The 18,639-nt window shown below is 43.6% G+C and overlaps 1 protein-coding gene across 1 annotated transcript; it reads right to left on the bottom strand.

The window, feature by feature from the left end:
* Window positions 1-327: 327 nt before the first annotated feature.
* LOC133229425 (ubiquinol-cytochrome c reductase complex assembly factor 2-like) lies at window positions 328-17,594 on the bottom strand. Its single transcript, XM_061385798.1, has 2 exons — window positions 17,573-17,594; window positions 328-805 (listed from the first exon to the last, which is right to left on the bottom strand). Exons 1-2 carry the CDS (start codon window positions 17,592-17,594, stop codon window positions 450-452), a joined length of 378 nt encoding a protein of 125 aa, XP_061241782.1. The 3' UTR covers window positions 328-449.
* Window positions 17,595-18,639: the final 1,045 nt, after the last annotated feature.

Below are 18,639 nucleotides of genomic sequence, written 5' to 3'. Positions count from 1 at the left end.
CCGCAGCCAGTTCTGGCCTAAACCTTAAGATTGGGAGCTTCTGCTTTTGTGTGCTCAGGAGCTCTGAGCTCCACACTGGGGAGACCACATGGAAAGGCCACGTGGAGACCTAAGGAAGCCAGGTGAGAGTGAGAATAGATGCCCCTGATGTATGACCCCAGTGCAGTTGTTCGAGTTATCCCTTAGCCATTTGAGCTTTTCCCAAAGCACCAGGCTCACAAGCGAAGAAGCCCCTTGGATTCTTTTCCCTTGGGTGTCCTAGCCAGAGCTGACATCCTGTGGAGCAGAGACAACTATCTCTGCTGCGTCCTTTTCGAATTCTTGAAACGCAGGACAGTGAGCAAATAAAGTTGCTGTTCTTTTTTTTAATGGGAAAATCAGGGTGTTTTATTGATAATGGTAACATACATGACTTCATGGTTAGGTAGGCAGGGCTATAAGGCCTGAGCCTAGGCTTTGTGCTTCTCATTGGGCTTCTTGGGGACAAACTTCTGCCGTTTCTTCCACATGCCTTTATTCATCTCCTTAAACTCGTCCAACATATCTGTGGACAGGATCAGTTTGTACTCTTCCAAGGACAGGCCACTGAAGCTTGTGTGTCTGAGGTGAGGGTACTTGTGTTTGCAGTAGTTTGAATGGAGCCAGGCTAAGCTCTTGTACACCTGACTGCAGGCCTCAGGCTCTGCAGTCTGGGTGTTCTCTCCCTCCTGAAAGGCTTGTGCTATGCACTGCCACAAGTAAGTGCCCAACTTCCTGTCTGTTTGGTCTCGTCCCAGCCATTCCTCACAGAGCTTAAGAAAGCGCCCTTAGTGGCTGGCTGCCGATTTAGGCCCGCCTGACTCTGCCCCTGAGGGAAGAGTTGGCCCTCCGTTGTGGTTTTAAGGCATTAGTTGTGAGGAATTTCATTATGCAGCAGTGGCTACCTGATATAAGCTGATTAAACTGTTTCCTACTCCTCCTTGGGCCTCACAGAGGAACGGGCAGAATGTTATCACCAACATAAACACACTCAGTGCCCAGATCAGGACTAGCGTATTGTATACATTCATTTATTTGCTCACGCACTCATTCATTCATTCACTCATTTATTCTTTCACTAGATATTTATGGAGATCCTGCCATATGCCAAGGTACTGTGGATACACTGGTGACAAGATAGACAAAATCATGGAACTCATATAATATGAACTGTGATGTCAGTGTAAGAGCAATCATCCTGGGTAATATACCAGAATGACTGGCTAAAGACAGTAAAGAAAGCAAGACTATTATTGAACAGAAGCATAATGTCACACCAGTTGGGTTTATGTCTCAGCCATTTGGGGGAAAATATCAATTTGGAGCCTCATCTTGCATGATAAATGAAAATAAATTCCAGATGGACTAGAGTAAAATGTGGGAAGAAAATTACACAATAAAAATCTTGAAGATGAAATAAATATTTAATAACCTCTGGGTTGGGGAAGACTTTCTGAACTTTAAGAGAGCAAATCACAGGGACTTCCCTGGCGGTCCTGTGGTTAAGACTCCATGCTCCTACTGCAGGAGGCGTGAGTTTGATCCCTGGAGATCCCGCATGCCTACCACTGGGTGTGGCTGAGAAAAAATCCTGTTTAAAAAAGAGAGAGAATAAATCATAAAGGAAAAGATTGACAGATTTGACTGTGTACAAAGTTGAGTATCCCATATGTTTGAAAAGGGCATGACTAGGGACTTCCCTGGCATTCCAAAGTTAAAGGCTCCTTGCTCCCTAATGCAGTGGGTGCTGGTTCAATCCCTGGTTGGGGAACTAAGACCCCACATACCGACTACAAACAAACAAAAATTATTATTTTAAAAAAGGCATGACTAAAATTGAAGTGAACTAATAGAGAAAAATATTTGCAACAGGTATAATAGAAAAGTGATAAACATATTAATAAATTAACGTGGAATTAACAGGAAAAGCCAGTACCCAAAAGAAAGATGGGCAATTAATATGAAAGGACAATTCAAAGAAGAAACATAAAGAGCCAAAAAAGATAAAAGCCAAGTTTATCCCTGGTAATATTCAAATAATTTGCCCTTTGAAATACTGAGAGGCAGCCCTTTGCCTGTCAAATCAGCAATGATGTTTGAAATGTGGTTCCCTTTGGTGAGGAGAGTTCAGGGAAATGGGAGACCCTGTTCACATTCACCACAATCGGGGTGTGAAGGGGAGTGATTTTTATAGAGAAGGATTGGGCCCCAAGTCTAAAACTTGAAAATGCTCATATCTAAAAAAAAAAAATGAAAATGCTCATATCTGTTAATTCATCATTTACACTACTGGAAAGAATCTGGCAAGTGGAAAAGGATTTCACCCCAAGGATTTTTATGGCATCATTAAAAATTTTTTTTAAATTTATTTATATATTTATTTTTGGCTGTGCTTGATCTTTGACTTCTTGCGGTGGCTTCTCTTGTTGCGGAACATGGGTTCTAGGGTGCATGGGCTTGAGTCATTGTGGTGCAGGGGGCTCAGTTCCCCTGTGGCATGTGGGATCTTAGTTCCCAGACCAGAAACTGAACCTGCATTCGCTGTGTTGCAAGGTGGATTCTTAACCACTGGACCACCAGGGAAGTCTCTATGGCACCATTTTTTAATAAAGCAAAACAAACAAAACCAAATTGGAAATAATTTAACTATGACCTACTAGCATTTGACAAAGGTCCATGGGATATTAATTGGTATTTGAGAATAAAAGCCTCCTTAATAAAATGAATGTGGGAAATGCTGACTTGAATGAAGCTAAGTGAGATGCAGGAGCTTTAATTAACATGCTAGTGTCCATGATAACTGTAATAAGAAGGGCCCTCCTAGGTATTTTTTGCTAAACAAATTTATGTATCCCTCTATTTTCAGTTTTTCAGCAACTGTTGTCAACTATCAAGTCATTTCTTCCACCTCATTCTATTGGCCACCTCATGGCCCAAGACTTACTCAGATCAAGGGGTGGGGAAATAGATTCCTCCCTTTGATGGAAGTGGCTGTGAAATCAGATGGCAAAGGGCAAGGAGACAGGAAGGGGTGAAAAACTGGAGCCATTTTTGCAGTCTACCAGAGCCCTTTCTTCATGTGTATGAGGAAAGGTAAATTACTAGCAGTTAAAAAATTTATTTACTTATTTATTTGAGTGTACCAGGTCTTAGTTTCGGCATGTGGAATATGGTTCCCTGACCAGGAATCAAACCTGGGCTGCTTGCATTGGGAGCCCAGAGTCTTAGCCACTGGACCACCAGGGAAGTCCCAAATTAATAGCAGTTGTTACTTGAAGAAGTAAGTCTTCTTCCCCAAGTCTCAGTGGCTTGATACAACCTTTTTTTTTTTTTCCCCCCACAGGATAGCATGATGCAGTCAGTGGGGTAGAGCTACCCCATCTGGCAGCTCTGGGCTCCTTTAGCTCCCTTGCTCCCACCCCTCATCCTCTCCATCAGTGAATGTTGAAAGAGAGGAGGGGCATACGTGGGAGGTCTTGGGGATCACACCTGGAGGTCGGACACACATCTGCACACTAGCTCTTTGGTTCACATAACCAATTGCAAGGGAGGATGTAGTCCAGTCCCAAAGGGGCAACGGAGAGTGGTGTTAGTGAGCAATTAGTCTCTACAACATGTTTGGGAACATGCTGTATCTGAAAGTAGAGAAGGGTTATTGTGTTGATTTATTTGTTTTCTTGTATATCACTTGTCTTCCTTCTCTAGGTTGTAAGCTCCAGGAAGGCAGTTTTGTCCACCATTTCACCAACTAGGGGCCCAGTAAGCACTCAACAAATATATGTGGAATAAATGAATGAGTGGATGAGTGAATGAAAAATTCAACACTTTCACAGGATACAATATTATGAACCAATTAAAACTGATGTGTCTAAGATTCCGGAAACACGAAAAATTGTTTACATGTGAACATTTAGGTAGGGTCTAGGTTAGGTACCACAGATCCCCTGGAGGAGGAAATGGCAACCCATTCCAGTAGGTTTGCTTGAAGAATTCCATGGACAGAGGATCCTGGAGGGCTACAGTCCAGGGGGTTGCAAAGAGTCTGACATGACTGAGGGACTCACACTTTCACTTTCAGGTTAGGTACGATACGAATCCATAACAGAATACAATAAAACAGTAGCTTAAACAAAGGAGAACTTTATTTCTCTCTAACCAATAGAAGTATCAGTAACCTCAGATATGCAGATGACACCACCCTTATGGCAGAAAGTGAAGAACTAAAGAGCCTCTTGATGAAAGTGAAAGAGGAGAGTGAAAAAGTTGGCTTAAAGCTCAATATTCAGAAAACTAAGATCATGGCATCCGGTCCCATCTCTTCATGGCAAATAGATGGGGAAACAGTGGCTGACTTTATTTTTTCCAGCTCCAAAATCACTGGAGATGGTGACTGCAGCCATGAAATCAAAAGATGCATACTCCTTGGAAGAAAAGTTATGACCAACCTAGAAAGCATATTAAAAAGCAGAGACATTACTTTGCCAACAAAGGTCCGTCTAGTCAAAGCTATGGTTTTTCCAGTAGTAAAGTTTGGGTGTGAGAGTTGGACTATAAAGAAAGCTGAGCGCTGAAGAATTGATACTTTTGAACTGTGGTGTTGGAGAAGACTCTTGAGAGTCCCTTGGACTGCAAGGAGGTCCAACCAGTCCATTCTAAAGGAGATCAGTCCTGAGTGTTCATTGGAAGGACTGATGTTGAACCTGAAACTCCAATACTTTGGCCACCTGATGTGAAGAGCTGACTCACTTGAAAAGACCCTGATGCTGGGAAAGATTGAAGGAAGGAGGAGAAGGGGACAACAGAGGATGAGATGGTTGGATGGCATCACCAACTCGATGGACAAGAGTTTGGGTAAACTTTGGAAGTTGGTGATGGACAGGGAGGCCTGCCGTGCTGTGGTCCACGGGGTTGCAAAGAGTTGGACACGACTGAGCGACTGAATGGAACTGAACTGAACCAACAGACCAAGCATAAACAGTCCAAGGCTTCATGGTGTCAGTATGGAGGCTTCATGGCATCAGAGAGCCAAGCTGCTTTGACCAATGGCTCTCCTGTTCCTAGGGGAGTGCCCTGGCCTGAGTGGTCCTAGGTTGCTCCCACCACATCCATATTCTATGTTCTTCATGTGGGAAGGGGAAAAGGAAAATGGAGACTCATCCTATGGTTCTTCTTGAGCATAGATGAATTGAGAAATAAAATCTTAGCTTTGGTGTCTACTTTATTCTGAAGGTCATCTCTTTGCTCTTTTCCCAGGGCAAAGAGCAGATGTGTACAGTGAGGTCAGGTCCCGAATGACCAGTCAAGAGAATATAGCTCCTTGTTGGGAGGGATTGGGGGCAGGAGGAGAATGGGACGACAGAGGATGAGATGGCTGGATGGCATCACTGACTCGATGGACGTGAGTCTGAATGAACTCCAGGAGTTGGTGATGGATAGGGAGGCCTGGCATGCTGTGATTCATGGGGTCGCAAAGAGTCGGACACGACTGAGCGACTGATTTGATCTGATCTGATCAGGTAAATACAAGCTGTTTGCAAAGATGGGCAGCATGCAGATTTGCACATATGATATGGTCAGAAATATATAAAAATATATTCAGTAAAATGACAGGAAGGAAATACAACAAAATACCGTAATGAGATTGTCTCTCAGATATAGGTGAAGTGTTTTTTTTTCATTTTTATTATTGTATCTTGCTGTATTTTTCAAAAGTTTCATAATGAGCAAGCATTAAGATCTTCTAAATTTTATTTATTGTGACATATCAAACACCTATCAAAAAAAAAGCCCACAAAACCCCCCAAACGAAAAGCAAAAGCACAGGATAATGAATCATTGAGTGAACACTCATGCATACACATCCACAGTGGGGAAAAAAAAAGATGTCATTGATGCATTCTAGAAAATGTTTTGTCCTATTTTATTCATAAAACTTCCTCCTTTCTGACAGGTTACCACCATTTAGACTTGATGGAATCCTTTCTTTGGTTTTCTTAGTAGTCTTGCCACCTATGTGTGCTTCTTAAACACTATAGTCTAATCTGGACTCTTTTAAAACTCTATGTAAATGGGAACCATATTGCATATACTCTTTCATATATGCTTTTTCCTTTCACTCAACATTCTGTTTGTGAGATAAATCCATGTTGTGACAAGTACTAGTACCTCTACTGTGTTTATTCTACGCAGTCAAGATATTTATTCTCGTTATCACATAATGTCCCATGGTGTGAATCTACTACAAAGTACGTATCCATCTTCCTCTGATGAACATTTGTGTTGATTCCCTTGAAGGGCTTTGCAAGTAGGACAGCTATGAAGAGCTTTGCACAGGCTTCCTGGTGTCCATCCACCAGTCTCTTTAGGATATAGATAGAGAGGCAGAAGTTCTGAGTCACTGGGAATAACAATGCCAAATTGTTCCCAAAGTGGTTAAACCACTGCCACTCACTCCTTCTGCAGTGCGTGGGAGTTTTGGTTGCTCCCTATCTTTTAGCACCCACACGTGGTATTGTCAGATTTTGCCATTTTTGTCATTTCCAGGTATAGAGGGGAAGGTGTCCTTTTTTGGCCTCACTGCATGGTATGTGGGATCTTAGCTCCCCCGCCAGGGATCAAACCTTTGTCCCCTGCCTTGAAAGCGTGGAGTCTTAACCTCCGGACCAATCAGAAAGTTCTGAGGGGTAGGTGTTTTAATTCACATTCCCCACTGAACTTCAGAACCTATTGATACCTTTACTGCAATATGGATTTCCTCCTATGTAAATGGTCTGCTTAAGAGTTCTGCTCACTTTTCTTTTGGGGTTGGCTGTTTGTTTTTGAAGGAGTTACTTTTATATCCCCTACTCAAATCCTTAGTCTACATCATATGTTGGAAATATCTTCTCCCACTCTGACCATTTGGTAATGGTATCTTTTTAATGGAAAATCTCAAAACATACACCAAAGTGGAGAGAACAGTGTAATGAATTCCCATAGGCTTATTAGCAGCTTCAACAATTGTCAGTGTATTTGTTGTTTAGTCGCTGAGTGATGTCTGACTTTTCTGTGACCCCATGAACTGTAGCCTGCCAGGCTCCTCTGTCCATGGGATTACCCAGACAAGAATGCTGGAGTGAGTTGCCATTTCCTTCTCCCAGGATCTTTCCGATCCAGGGATCGAACTTACGCCTCTGTATTGGCAGGCAGATTCTTTCCAACTGAGCCACCAGAGAAGCCTGTCAGTATATAGCCAATCTCATTTCCTCTCTACCTACACTTCTTCCCCCTTGGGTTATTTTATGCAAATTCTAAAAGTCTTATTATTTTATCAAAGAAAATTTAGTAAGTATCTCTAAGCAATAAAGACCTTTTAAAATATAAATATATAACCATATCACTCTAAGACATCTTTTGATGAATACAAATTATTAACATTGATTAGCCAAATGTAACAATCTTGTCTTTTGTAGTTAGTGCTTTTTGAGTCTTGGTTAAGAAATCTTAGCACAATTATGTAAAGTTTAAAAATAAAATAAAATTTTAAAAAAATTAAAAAAAAAAAGAAATCTTAGCAGATGTTAGCTATTATATATGGAATGGATAAACAACAAGGTCCTACTGTATAGCATGGGGAACTGTATTTAATATCTTGTGTTAAACCACAATGGAAAAGAAGATTTTAAAAGTATGTATATAATATGTCTATGTATAACTGAATCACTTAACTGTGCAGCAGAAATTAACACATTTTAAAACAACTATACTTCAATTTTTAAAAATTAAAAAAGGAGAAATCTTTTCTCTTCCTTGCAGTTATGCTACATTATCTTTTAAAACTTTTTCATTTTATTTTTCAATTTGGGTCTGTGATCTACCTAAAGTTGATTATTGTGCTTAGTATGAGGTAGGAGTCTAATGTAATTTTCATCCAATTAGATAGCAAACTCAGTATATTTATTGAAAAGATCATCTTTTTCTCTTTTTTTGCAGTAAAAACCTCTATCACAAGTCAGGGGGCCATATGTACATAGGTATACTTCTAGAATCTCTACTCTAGTTCACCAATCATTGAATTAATTTCCATTGCTTTACAAGTCTTTTTAAAAATATTTATTTTTATTTATTCATTTGATTGCACTGAGTCTCAGTTGCAGCAGTGGCATCTTTAGTTGTAGCATTTGGGATCTTGTTCCCTGGCCAAGGATCAAACCCTAGCCCCTGCATTGGGAGCATGGAGTCTTAGCCACTGGACCACCAGAGAAGTCTGGCTTTATAAAAAGTTTTGATATCAGCTAGGGTGGAAACTATCTCCTTGTTTTTTCACTAAGAGTATCTTTGTTATAATTGGCTCTTTGATTTTAGTATAAAATTTAGAATCCACCTGCAAGATGCACAGAAAAAAGCTTTTAAAATCTAGATTATGAATGGATAGAACATATAGGTAAATTCAAGGGAAACTGCTATCCAAATCCAATAACATGGTATATCAAACCATTATCTAGATTTTTTAAAAAGTCTTTTACAAAGTTCCCTTATAGAGGCTTTTCATACAGTTTGTTGGATTTATTACCAGTCACTTGATCATTTACGCTAATATAGATGGCTACTTTTCTCCACCTTTGTTTGGTTTATGACTGGTATGTGGCAATAAAATTGATTTTTATACATTGATTTTATATCCAGTTACCTAGCTAAGTTCTGTTATGAATTTTAATAAATTAGTCTGTAGAGTCTTCTGAACATTCTTTAGCCAGAATCACATAATCTATTAATAATGATGCCAATAACTTTTTATTTATTTTCCTGCTTTACTTCAGAGTTAAGGTTTCCAGGACAAAGTTGAAAAGAAGCAATAACAACAGACATCTTTCTTTGTCTTATTCCACACTTAGAAGGAAAACTTTTAATATTTAACCATTAAATATTTAAATGCATGTGTGCTAAGTCACTTCAGTCATGTCTGACTCTTTGTGACCCTACGGACTATAGCCCGCCATGCTCCTCTGTCCATGGGATTCTCCAGGCAAGAATACTGGAGTGGGTTACCATGCCCTCAGCCAGAGGATCTTCCCAACCCAGGGATCAAACCCACATCTCAAACCTGCGTCTCTTAAGTCTCTTGCATTGGCAGGCAGGTTCTTTACCACTGGTGCTACCTGGTAAGCCCCAATATTTTAATACTTAACCATAAATGATGCTTGCTGTAGGTTTTTGGTAGTGCTCTTCATCAGAAGGTTTTTTGAAATATTTATTTGGCTGCACCTGGTCTTGGTTGTGACACTTGGGCTCATCTGCCTTGGTTTTGTCATGTAGGATCTTTAGCTGCAGCATACGAACTCTTAGTTGTGGCACGTAGGATCTAGTTTCCTGACCAGGAATTGAATCCAGGCCCTGGGCATTGGGAGTGCAGAGTCTTAGCCACTGGACCACCAGGGAAGTCCCTCCTGGTTCATTCTTACCTTGATGACCTCAGGTCTCAGCTTAAAAGGAAGAGCTGAGGTTCAGACTGTCCAGTCTGGGTGGATCTGGGCCTTTACTTTTGCTCAAACCATCTTTTGCATGGAAGAAGGCATTTGTCCCAAAGGCATTTGAGTTTTGAACTCCACTCTTGTTTTATTCAGAGTTTTCAATACTATTTCCTTACCCTCTTATTGGTGTGTGTGCTCAGTCATGTCCAACTCTTTGAGACCCCATGGACTGTAACCCGCCAGGCTCCTCTGTCCATGGGATTTCGCAGGCAAGAATACTGGAGTGAGTTGCCATCTCCTTCTCCAGGGGGTCTTCCCAACATAAGTGTCAAACCCGCATCTCTCGAGTCTCCTGTATTGGCAGATGGATTCTTTACCACTGCACCTCCTGGGAAGCCCTCCCTCTAACTAGTGTTTTGCTGCTTTTAATAATTTTTTCCCCCATAGATTTCATCCTGCATTTTTGTCTGTTCTCCAATGGAGATGGTTTTTGGTTTATTTAGAACACCATTCCTGGCAGAAAAAGTCCTATTATTTTTTCTTCTGCAAAATTGAATTTGTTATGCTTTCTGAAATTAAAATATCTTTCCCCCCAATTATATGTACTAAAAAATCCCCTGTAAAAAAAAAAGACAACCAAGTTTTTAAAAATAAGAAAATCTAAATGATCTAAATCCCATTGCCCAGAGATACCACTGTTGACATTTACTTGACTACACATTCATACTTCTTTCTATTCAGATATGCACAGTTTTACATACATCATTTTATATAAACGGCATCATGTTATACACACTGTTGTTTTCACGTAGTTCCTTTACATTCAACCCTATTTTGTGTTTACCCTTCCCCATCTCCTATCCTGACCGAGGTCACCAGTGTTGCCAACGTTAACAGCCTGAGTGTATCCTAAGGTAGTTTTCCCCACTGTCACTCAAATATGCAAACATATATATACATATATATTTATAAGGGATTCATTTTAATCACTGCACTCGTACCACCAATAGAATCACTTCTCTGCATCTAGCTTTTCTCAGTTAAAATCCCTTCAAATCAGCTTGTAGAGTTCTAATTCATTCGTAATGACTGCATTGATGATATGGGTGAACCACAATTGGTAAATCCATCAAGCATTACCTTAATTATATTTAAAAGACCTTCATTTTATGAATGAAAACTCAGCCACTGTGGTCTAAGATGCATGCCTACTGCCAGCGTCAGGGCCACACTCCAGCCAAGAGGAAGGGCAGAGACAGGGAGAGTCCCACTTTTGCCTTTAGAAACACAACCTGACGTTGCCTGCTTTGTTTCTTGCCTCATTCTATCCTCCAGAAGACAGTTATGAGGCCTCACCTGGCTCCAAAGAGACTGAGAAACATAGTCTTGGCCAGGGGACCAGATGTCTGATTCCAAATGCTATTCCAGTAGAAGGGGAAAAGAACAATATCTGCTGATGAGGCATTCAACCTTGCTTCCCTGGTGGCTCAGTAGTAAAGAATCCGCCTGCCGATGCAGGAGACTCAAATTCGATCCCTGGTCGGGAAGATCCCCTGGAGGAGGGAATGGTAACTCATTCCAGTATTCTTGCCTGGGAAATCCCATGGACAGCAGAGCCTGGTGGGGCTACAGTCCAAGGGGTCTCAAAGAGTCAGACACAACTGAGCAACCAAGCATGAATGCACATAGAACTAATATAGGGTAAAATTCATCCTTTTTAGTGTACTGTTCTATGGGTTTGACAAATACACTGTTACTTTTCAGTTGCTAAGTTGTGTCCAACTCACAGAGAGTCAGACACCACTGAAGCAATTTAACATGCATCCCAAACAGGATTCCATTGTATGGATATACCACAGGTTGTCCATTCATCTGCTGAAGAACACTTGGGTTGTTTCTAGTTTGGACATTATGACTAAAGCCACTATTCATATGGCAAACTGCTTTTTATGTGAATTTAAGTTTTCATTTCTCTTCGGTAAATACCTAGGAATGGTATTGTTGGATCATACAGTAAGAATATGTTTAACTTTATAAGAAACAACTGAACTGTTATCTAAAGTATCTGTACTATTTTGCACTCCTGTCAACAATGCATGAGAGTTCCAACTGTTCACATCCTTGGCAGCTCTAGATATTGTCCATTTATTGCTGTTGTTTGCCATTCTAATAGATGTGGAGTGGTATCTCACTGTGGTTTTTCTTTTTGTTTTAACCAAAGAATCAAACTATTATCCTACCTAGGAAGGATAAGGCAGGCTGGATGGATTGGTTCCCCTGGTATTTTGGACAATTCTCATGCCTTCTATCCCAGACGTCCAGAGCCCTCTGAACATCATCTCAGGTTTTTTTTTTTTTTTTTTTGGCTGTCTTCTACTTTTTAGGAATTTCTTACCTTATGAATTCAACCTCCTCAGAAATCCATTTTCCCACTTTTCCTTGCAGCTGTGGTACGGGTGTGTGTCCATTCAGATTCATCCAAAATTCCATCATTTCCTTCCCTCTGATATTTGGGTGCTCGGCTTTCCTCTTTGATCACGTGTGCACTAATCTCCAAATCTTCACAAACTTCACCCTGTAAACTCAGCTAGTTCAAGCAGGGCATTTGAAACTACAGAGTTGGTTGTAGTTGCAAGGTTCCCTGCCCTCTAGGGCTTCCTAGGTGGCTCTTGTGGTAAAGAACTCTCCTGCCAATGCCAGAGACATAAGAGACGCTGGTTTGATTCCTGGGTAGGGAAGATTCCCTGGAGGAGGGCATGGCAACCCACTCCAGTATTCTCACCTGGAGAATCCCATGGACCGGGGAGCCTGGCAGGCTACAGTCTGTGGGGTCACAGAATCGGACACAAGTGAAGGGACTTAATGCACACACACGCACAAGGTCCCCCAAAGTACCAGGGCTGTTTCCATTGTCTGCTTTGTAACAGACCATCCCAACATGTAGTGGCTTAAAACAACATTGTTTCTCATGATTCTATACTGTGAGCTGATGGGATGATTCTTCTGCTTCATGTGGTATTGCCTGGGGGTCACTCAAGGGGCTCTGCATTTAGCTGGTGGCTGGAAGGGCACAGAAGATCCAAGATGACTGCATCTTTTGGAGCCCTGGGCACTTCCTGTCTGCCGGGTGCCTTGGGTCTTATCCTTGTGGCCTTTCTCTCCTCAGAATATCTCATCCTCTAGGGCCTCTTTGTATGACTTCACTCTCCAGGAAGGGAGCTTGGACTTCCTTACAGCATGGCAGCTGGATTCCAGGAGAGTAAGAGCAAAAGCGGTAAGGTTTCCTACAGCCCAGGCTCAGAACTGGCACAGCAGCACTTTCACTGTGATCTAAATCCAAGCAAGTCATGAATTTGGCTCAGATTCAAGGGGAAGGGAAATGGGCTCTGTAACTTAAATATATATATATGTTTGTCTTAGTTGTGGCCCAAAGGATCTTTCAGCTGTGTCATGTGGGATGTAGTTCCCTGGCCAGTGATCAAACCTGGGCCCCCTGTGTTGGGAGCATGGAGACTTAGTCACTAGACCACCATGGTAGGGTTTTTTTTTAATTTATTTATTTTTAATTGAATAATAATTGCCTTACAATATTATGTTGATTTCTGCCATACATCAACATGAATCAGCCATAGGTGTATATATATCCCCTCTCTCTTGAAACTTCCTGCTGCCTCCCTCCCCATCCCACCCTTCTAGATTGTCACAGAACCCTGGTTTGAGTTCGCCACCAGGGAAGTTTTTAAAAATGTATTTGTTGAGATGGCTAGAGCGGAGACCTTTGCTCAGTTTGCAGCTCTGCACCTCGGCCCTCCCGGGATTGCTCACTGGACACGCTGTGTCCTCTGGGATTTCCCTGTGACCAGGACACCTCAGTTTCCTCCCCGAGGCTTGCAGCTGAGGAGCTCTTAGTTGCTCCAGGCCACCCATGATCTTGGTTCTCCGACCGTGCAAGGAACCCAACATCCTGTGATTTAGAAGGTGGAGTCTTAACCGCTGGACCACCAAGACAGTCCCTGCGTCAGTATTGTTGAATTTCAAGACAAGAATCATTAGTCATGTATGGATGTGAGGATTGGACTGTAAAGAAAGCTGACTGCCAAAGAATTGATGATTTTGAACTGTGGTGTTGAAGAAGACTCTTGAGAGTTCCTTGGACTGCAAGGACATCCAACCAGGCCATCCTAAAGGAAATTGGTCCTAAATATTCATTGGAAGGACTGATGCTGAAGCTGAAACTCCAATACTTTGGCCATCTAATGCGAAGAACTGACTTATTTGAAAAGACCCTGATTCTGGGAAAGATTGAAGGTGGGAGGAGAAGGGTTCAATAAAGGATGAGATGGTTGAATGGCATCACCAGTCGATGGCCATGAGTTTGAGCAGGCTTGGGGAATTGATTATGGACAAGGAAGCCTGGTGTTCTGCAGTCCTTGGGGTACCAGAGAGTCAGACATGACTGAGCAACTAAAGTGAACTGAAACGAGCTGTGAGCAACCCAGTATCAGGTCTTATGATGAGAGTTATTAAGTTACATATGCACATGTCTGAGATGTAGGAGACTGTGTACTGGGTGACCTATGCTGCTTAACATCTATAAATCTTCCTTATAATCATAAAGATGTGGCTGCAAGATCATTCATTCACACTGGGGTTCCCCAGAGTTCATGTTTCACAGCTCAGGGCTTCACACAATCTTCTTTGTCTACGAAACATGTCACTGTGGGGTCTAGACCAGTGTGTGCATTTAGATACTTAAGTCCAAACCCTTATGTAAGCCCTAGCCTTTGCCACTTGGCAGGATGGACCGTTTTGTGATCCTATTTTTTTAAAATAAAGTTTTATTGAAATTTAAAAAAAAAATGTATTTGTTTTTGGCCATGCCACATGGCATGTGAGATCTTAGTTCCCTGACCAGGGATCAAACCTGTGCCCCTCACTATCCCTGCAATGGAAGTGTGTGGAGTCCCAACCACTGGACCACCAGAGAAGTTTGCCCTCTGTAATTCTTGATGAGAGGGATAGTATGTGCATATTGAGATGAAGAAAATCTTGGTGACTGTTTTTGGAGACTACCTACCATGGGTGGCTTAAATGAGGTAGAAGTTTCTCCCTCTCATGAGTCCAGGGCTCCTCCAATGTGATGGGTACAGAGGTTCCTTCTATCCTGTTGCTCTTTTGTCCTTATTATGTTGCCCTTGTCCACTTGTTTTAATGTGATCACTCCCTCATTGAAATTCCAGCAAATGAGAAAGTTGAAGAAGGATGGAGTCTACCCTTCCATGAAAGCCATGGCCTATACATTGCTCATTCACTTCCAACATGGCCCATCAGCCAGAGTGAAGTCATATGGCCTTTTAAATGCAAATGAAGCCAGGAGATACAGTCTTTAGTCTAGTGGCCAGAGGCCCAGAGGAAAATTCTGCATGGGGGACAGCAGGTATAAAGGCCCTGAGGTGAGAATGAGCTTGACTTACTGGAGAAACAGCAAGAAGGCCAGTGTAGCTCCAGTAGGGGAAGTAAGGGGAAGAGAGGAAAGAGGGGAGGACAGAGAGATGGACAGGTCTTTATATAAACTTATGTTTTCTTTTTTTAATTAAAAAAATTTAATTATTTATTTTGGCTGCACTGGGTGCTCACCGAGGCACGTGGGCCCTTAGTTGGGGCGTGCAGGGTTCTTTAGTTGACGCTTGTAGGCTTAGTTGTGGGTTCCCGGACCAGGGATTGAACGCGGGTGCCCCATCCCTACCAGCCTGGTTGCACTGAGAGTGCTGAGTGCTATCTGCTGGACCACCAGGCAAGTCCCTGAATATGTGTTTGCAGTTCTCTGCAGTAAACGCCTTCCTTTGTGGAATTGCTGGATGGTGTGCTGCGATTCATGGGGTCGCAAAGAGTCGGACACGACTGAGCGACTGATCTGATCTGATCTGATCTGATGTGTAGGTGACTATTTAAAATTTTTAAATATATGTATTTATTTTGGGGGCAGTGTCAGGTCTTAGTTACAACACTCAGGATATTCCATTGTGGTGTTGCAGCAGCTTAGGCATGCAAGGCATGTGGAATTCTAGGTCCCCAATCAGGGATTGAACACATGCCCCTTGCACTGCAGGGCAGATTCGTAACCACCGGACCTCCATAGAAGTCCCTGTGACTATTTAAATTTATAAGAAACTACCAAGCTCTTTTCCAAGGTGGTGGTTCTATTCCACATTTCCAACTGCTCCTCATGTCTGCTGACACTTGACAGGGTCTGTCTTTTTAATTTTCGTCACTCTAGTGGGCGTGTAGTGGTGTTTCACTGTGGTTTTAGCTTGTATTTCCCTCATGACTAATGATGTTGAACGCTTTTTCACGTGTTATTCGGCTAGTCACATCTCTTCTTTGGTGACGTGTCTGTTCAAATCCTTCAGCCATTTAAAAAAGTAAGTGATTTGCCTCACTTTTCAGAAAGCTTCCCTTGGCTGCTGGGGGGAGGGTGGACGCTGGTGGGGGTGGGGAGAATGGAAGCAGGGAGTCGGGGAAGGGACTGTAGCTTCCACAGAGGCGAGCTTGTCACAGACTCAACCCATGGCTTGTTTTCTGGGAAAGTCAACAACCCCAACACTTGGGCTGCTGCCAAGAGAGTCTGAGACACTTTACAGATCTCGTGGGGTTCAGGGCAGCCCTGCTTCCTGGAGTTGGGCACTGTGGGGAGGGGTCTGCCCTCCATCTCTGTCTCTTCCTTTCCCCAGTGGGATGGAGACCCTGGGCTGGAGACCAACTGGCATATTAGGGTCTATTCCAGTACAGCTATGTTTGTGCTTAGTCACTCAGTTGTGTCCAACTCTTTGCGACCCCATGGGCTGTATGGACTGCAGCCCACCAGGCTCTTCCGTTCATGGAATTCTCCAGGCAAGAACACTGGAGTGGGCTGCCATTTCCATTTCTGGGGAGTACAGCTGTACCTGTGGTTAAAATATTGGAATGCTTCACACTGCCACCACCTCAGCCCATTCCCTTGGAACACCTCGGACTTCCCCACATATCAGCAGCCAAAGGGGGACCCCAAGACTCCGACCCAGCCCTGCAGCCACATCTGATTGGATGGTGCCTGGGTTGTGGGGCTGTTAGACTGGGGACAGCCTGGGCCTGGCTGGAATTGGAAGAATCAGATCAGGAGGCTGAGACTGAGAGGTAGAAGGAGGATTTTTTTCTGAAGGGGAGCCCAGAACTGGAGACATGAATTGTTTAGTCACTATGGTGTGTCCGACTCTTTTGTGACTCCATGGACTATAGCCCGCCAGTCTCCTCTGTCCTTGGGGTTCTCTAGGCAAGAATATTGGAGTGGGTTGCCATTTGCTTCTCCAGGAGATCTTCCTGTCCCAAGGATTGAACCCATGTCTGCAGATGCTTTACCACTGAGTCACCTGGGAAGCCTTGAATTGCTAGTAACAATAACAACAATGATATTGATAATGATTAACATTCACTGAGCATTTACTGTGTGCTAGGCAGGCCTGATTCTCACGGACCTCACAAAATCCTCACAAGAAACTGGACCACTGCTGCCACATCCTGGCCCCCTGCTCCCACCCCTGCCCCCAATAGTCAGGTCCCCACGCCCAGCCAGAGGAAGACTGTTGACTCCTGAGTCAGATCAGGGCCCTCCTGGCTCAGAACTTCCTCTGGTCCCTGATTGCCCCTGGCTCACTGCGCTTCAGCCACGTTGAGACGCCTGAGCAGGCAGGCTCTGCTCACTCCAGACCTGGTGGTGGTAGTGGCGTGTTGATTCTTCTGTGACAGGACTCGGCCAGGCCTGGGCAGTGGCAGTGTTTAATAGCCAGTGCCGCCTGGGGCTCGGCTGTGACCCTCTTCCGGACTCCAAATACTCACCCCCGACTCCAACAGGTCACTCAGACTCTGTCCCATGACTGGCATTCAGTTTCCCCTTTTTCTCTCCTGAGCCCAGGCCCGGGGAGCTGTGGGTGTGCTGCCTGGACGGGGCTTCCTGCTGCTGGCCCATCCCCCTATAGCCCCTAACCTCAGGTTCCTCCTTCCCTAGCTGTGGCTCCTCTCCTGTTGGGGCTAAAAGTCCTTGTCATCTCCTGGGTGGCCTCCCTCAGTACGGGCTTCCAGCCACTTCCTCATTTGGCGGGGGCAGCCCAGCCTGGCTGAGTGTCACCCCTTGCCCCCACCTGCCTCACCCCAAAGCCCTAGGCCTGTGTCTGTGCTGTGTGGATCTGTGTGACTGCCTAGTCTTCTCCCTCTTTCTCTGCCTGGTCAGCACTTTCTCCGCCTGGTCAGCACTTTCTCCTTCCCTCGCCTCCATCTTGGCTCTTTTCTCTTTTTCTTTAAGGGCCAGATATCTGTCTTTGGGTCCTGGGTTCTATGTCCACCTTTATTTGCTGTGTCACTTTGGGTGAGTGTCTTTATCCTTCTCTAAAATGGAATAAAAGCATCTACCTCCTCAGAAGGGTGTGCTGTGTTTCATTGTTTAGTCATGTCCGACTCTTCGGGACCCCATGGACTGTAGCCCACCAGGCACCTCTGTCCATGGGGATTCTCCAGGCAAGAATACTGGAGTGGGTAGCCTATCCCTCCTCCAGGGGATCTTCCCAACCCAGGGATAGAACCCAGGTCTCCCACATTCCAGGTGGATTCTTTACCATCTGAGCCACCAGGGAAACCCAAGAATACTAGAGTGGGTAGCCTATCCCTTCTCCAGGTGATCTTCTAGCCCAGGAATCAAACCAGGGTCTCCTGAATTACAGGTGGATTCTTTACCAACTGAGCTACCAGGGAAGCCACCTTAGAATGGTGTGCTTGGGTTTAAATGCATTAACACTTGGACAGGGTGCCTGTGCGTTACTAAAACCCATATCCTGGTGGTCTCTTTTAATATCCTATGAACATTACAAGGTTCTGATTGTCACATAAATATAACTGGTGCTTATAAAAAGCTGACACGGGTCAGACCCTGTTCTAGAGATACAAATTCATTAGACCCCACAACACCCTTCAAAGTAGGTACTATTTTACTCCTTGTTTTACAGGTGAGGAAACTGAGGCCCAGAGAGGTTGAGTGACTTGCTCAAGGTTGTCCAGCCAGGAAGAGGCAGAGATTAGCTCCAATCACGGTCAGCCAGAGCCCCTCCTGTGACAACGATGGCAGACCTCTGTCTGGGGGTGAAGG

This window comes from Bos javanicus, chromosome 18 (genome assembly GCF_032452875.1).
Source record: "Bos javanicus breed banteng chromosome 18, ARS-OSU_banteng_1.0, whole genome shotgun sequence".
Lineage (NCBI taxonomy): Eukaryota > Metazoa > Chordata > Mammalia > Artiodactyla > Bovidae > Bos > Bos javanicus.
Note: the sequence above shows the minus strand (reverse complement) of the source record. Positions and strands in the feature narration are given on the sequence as shown.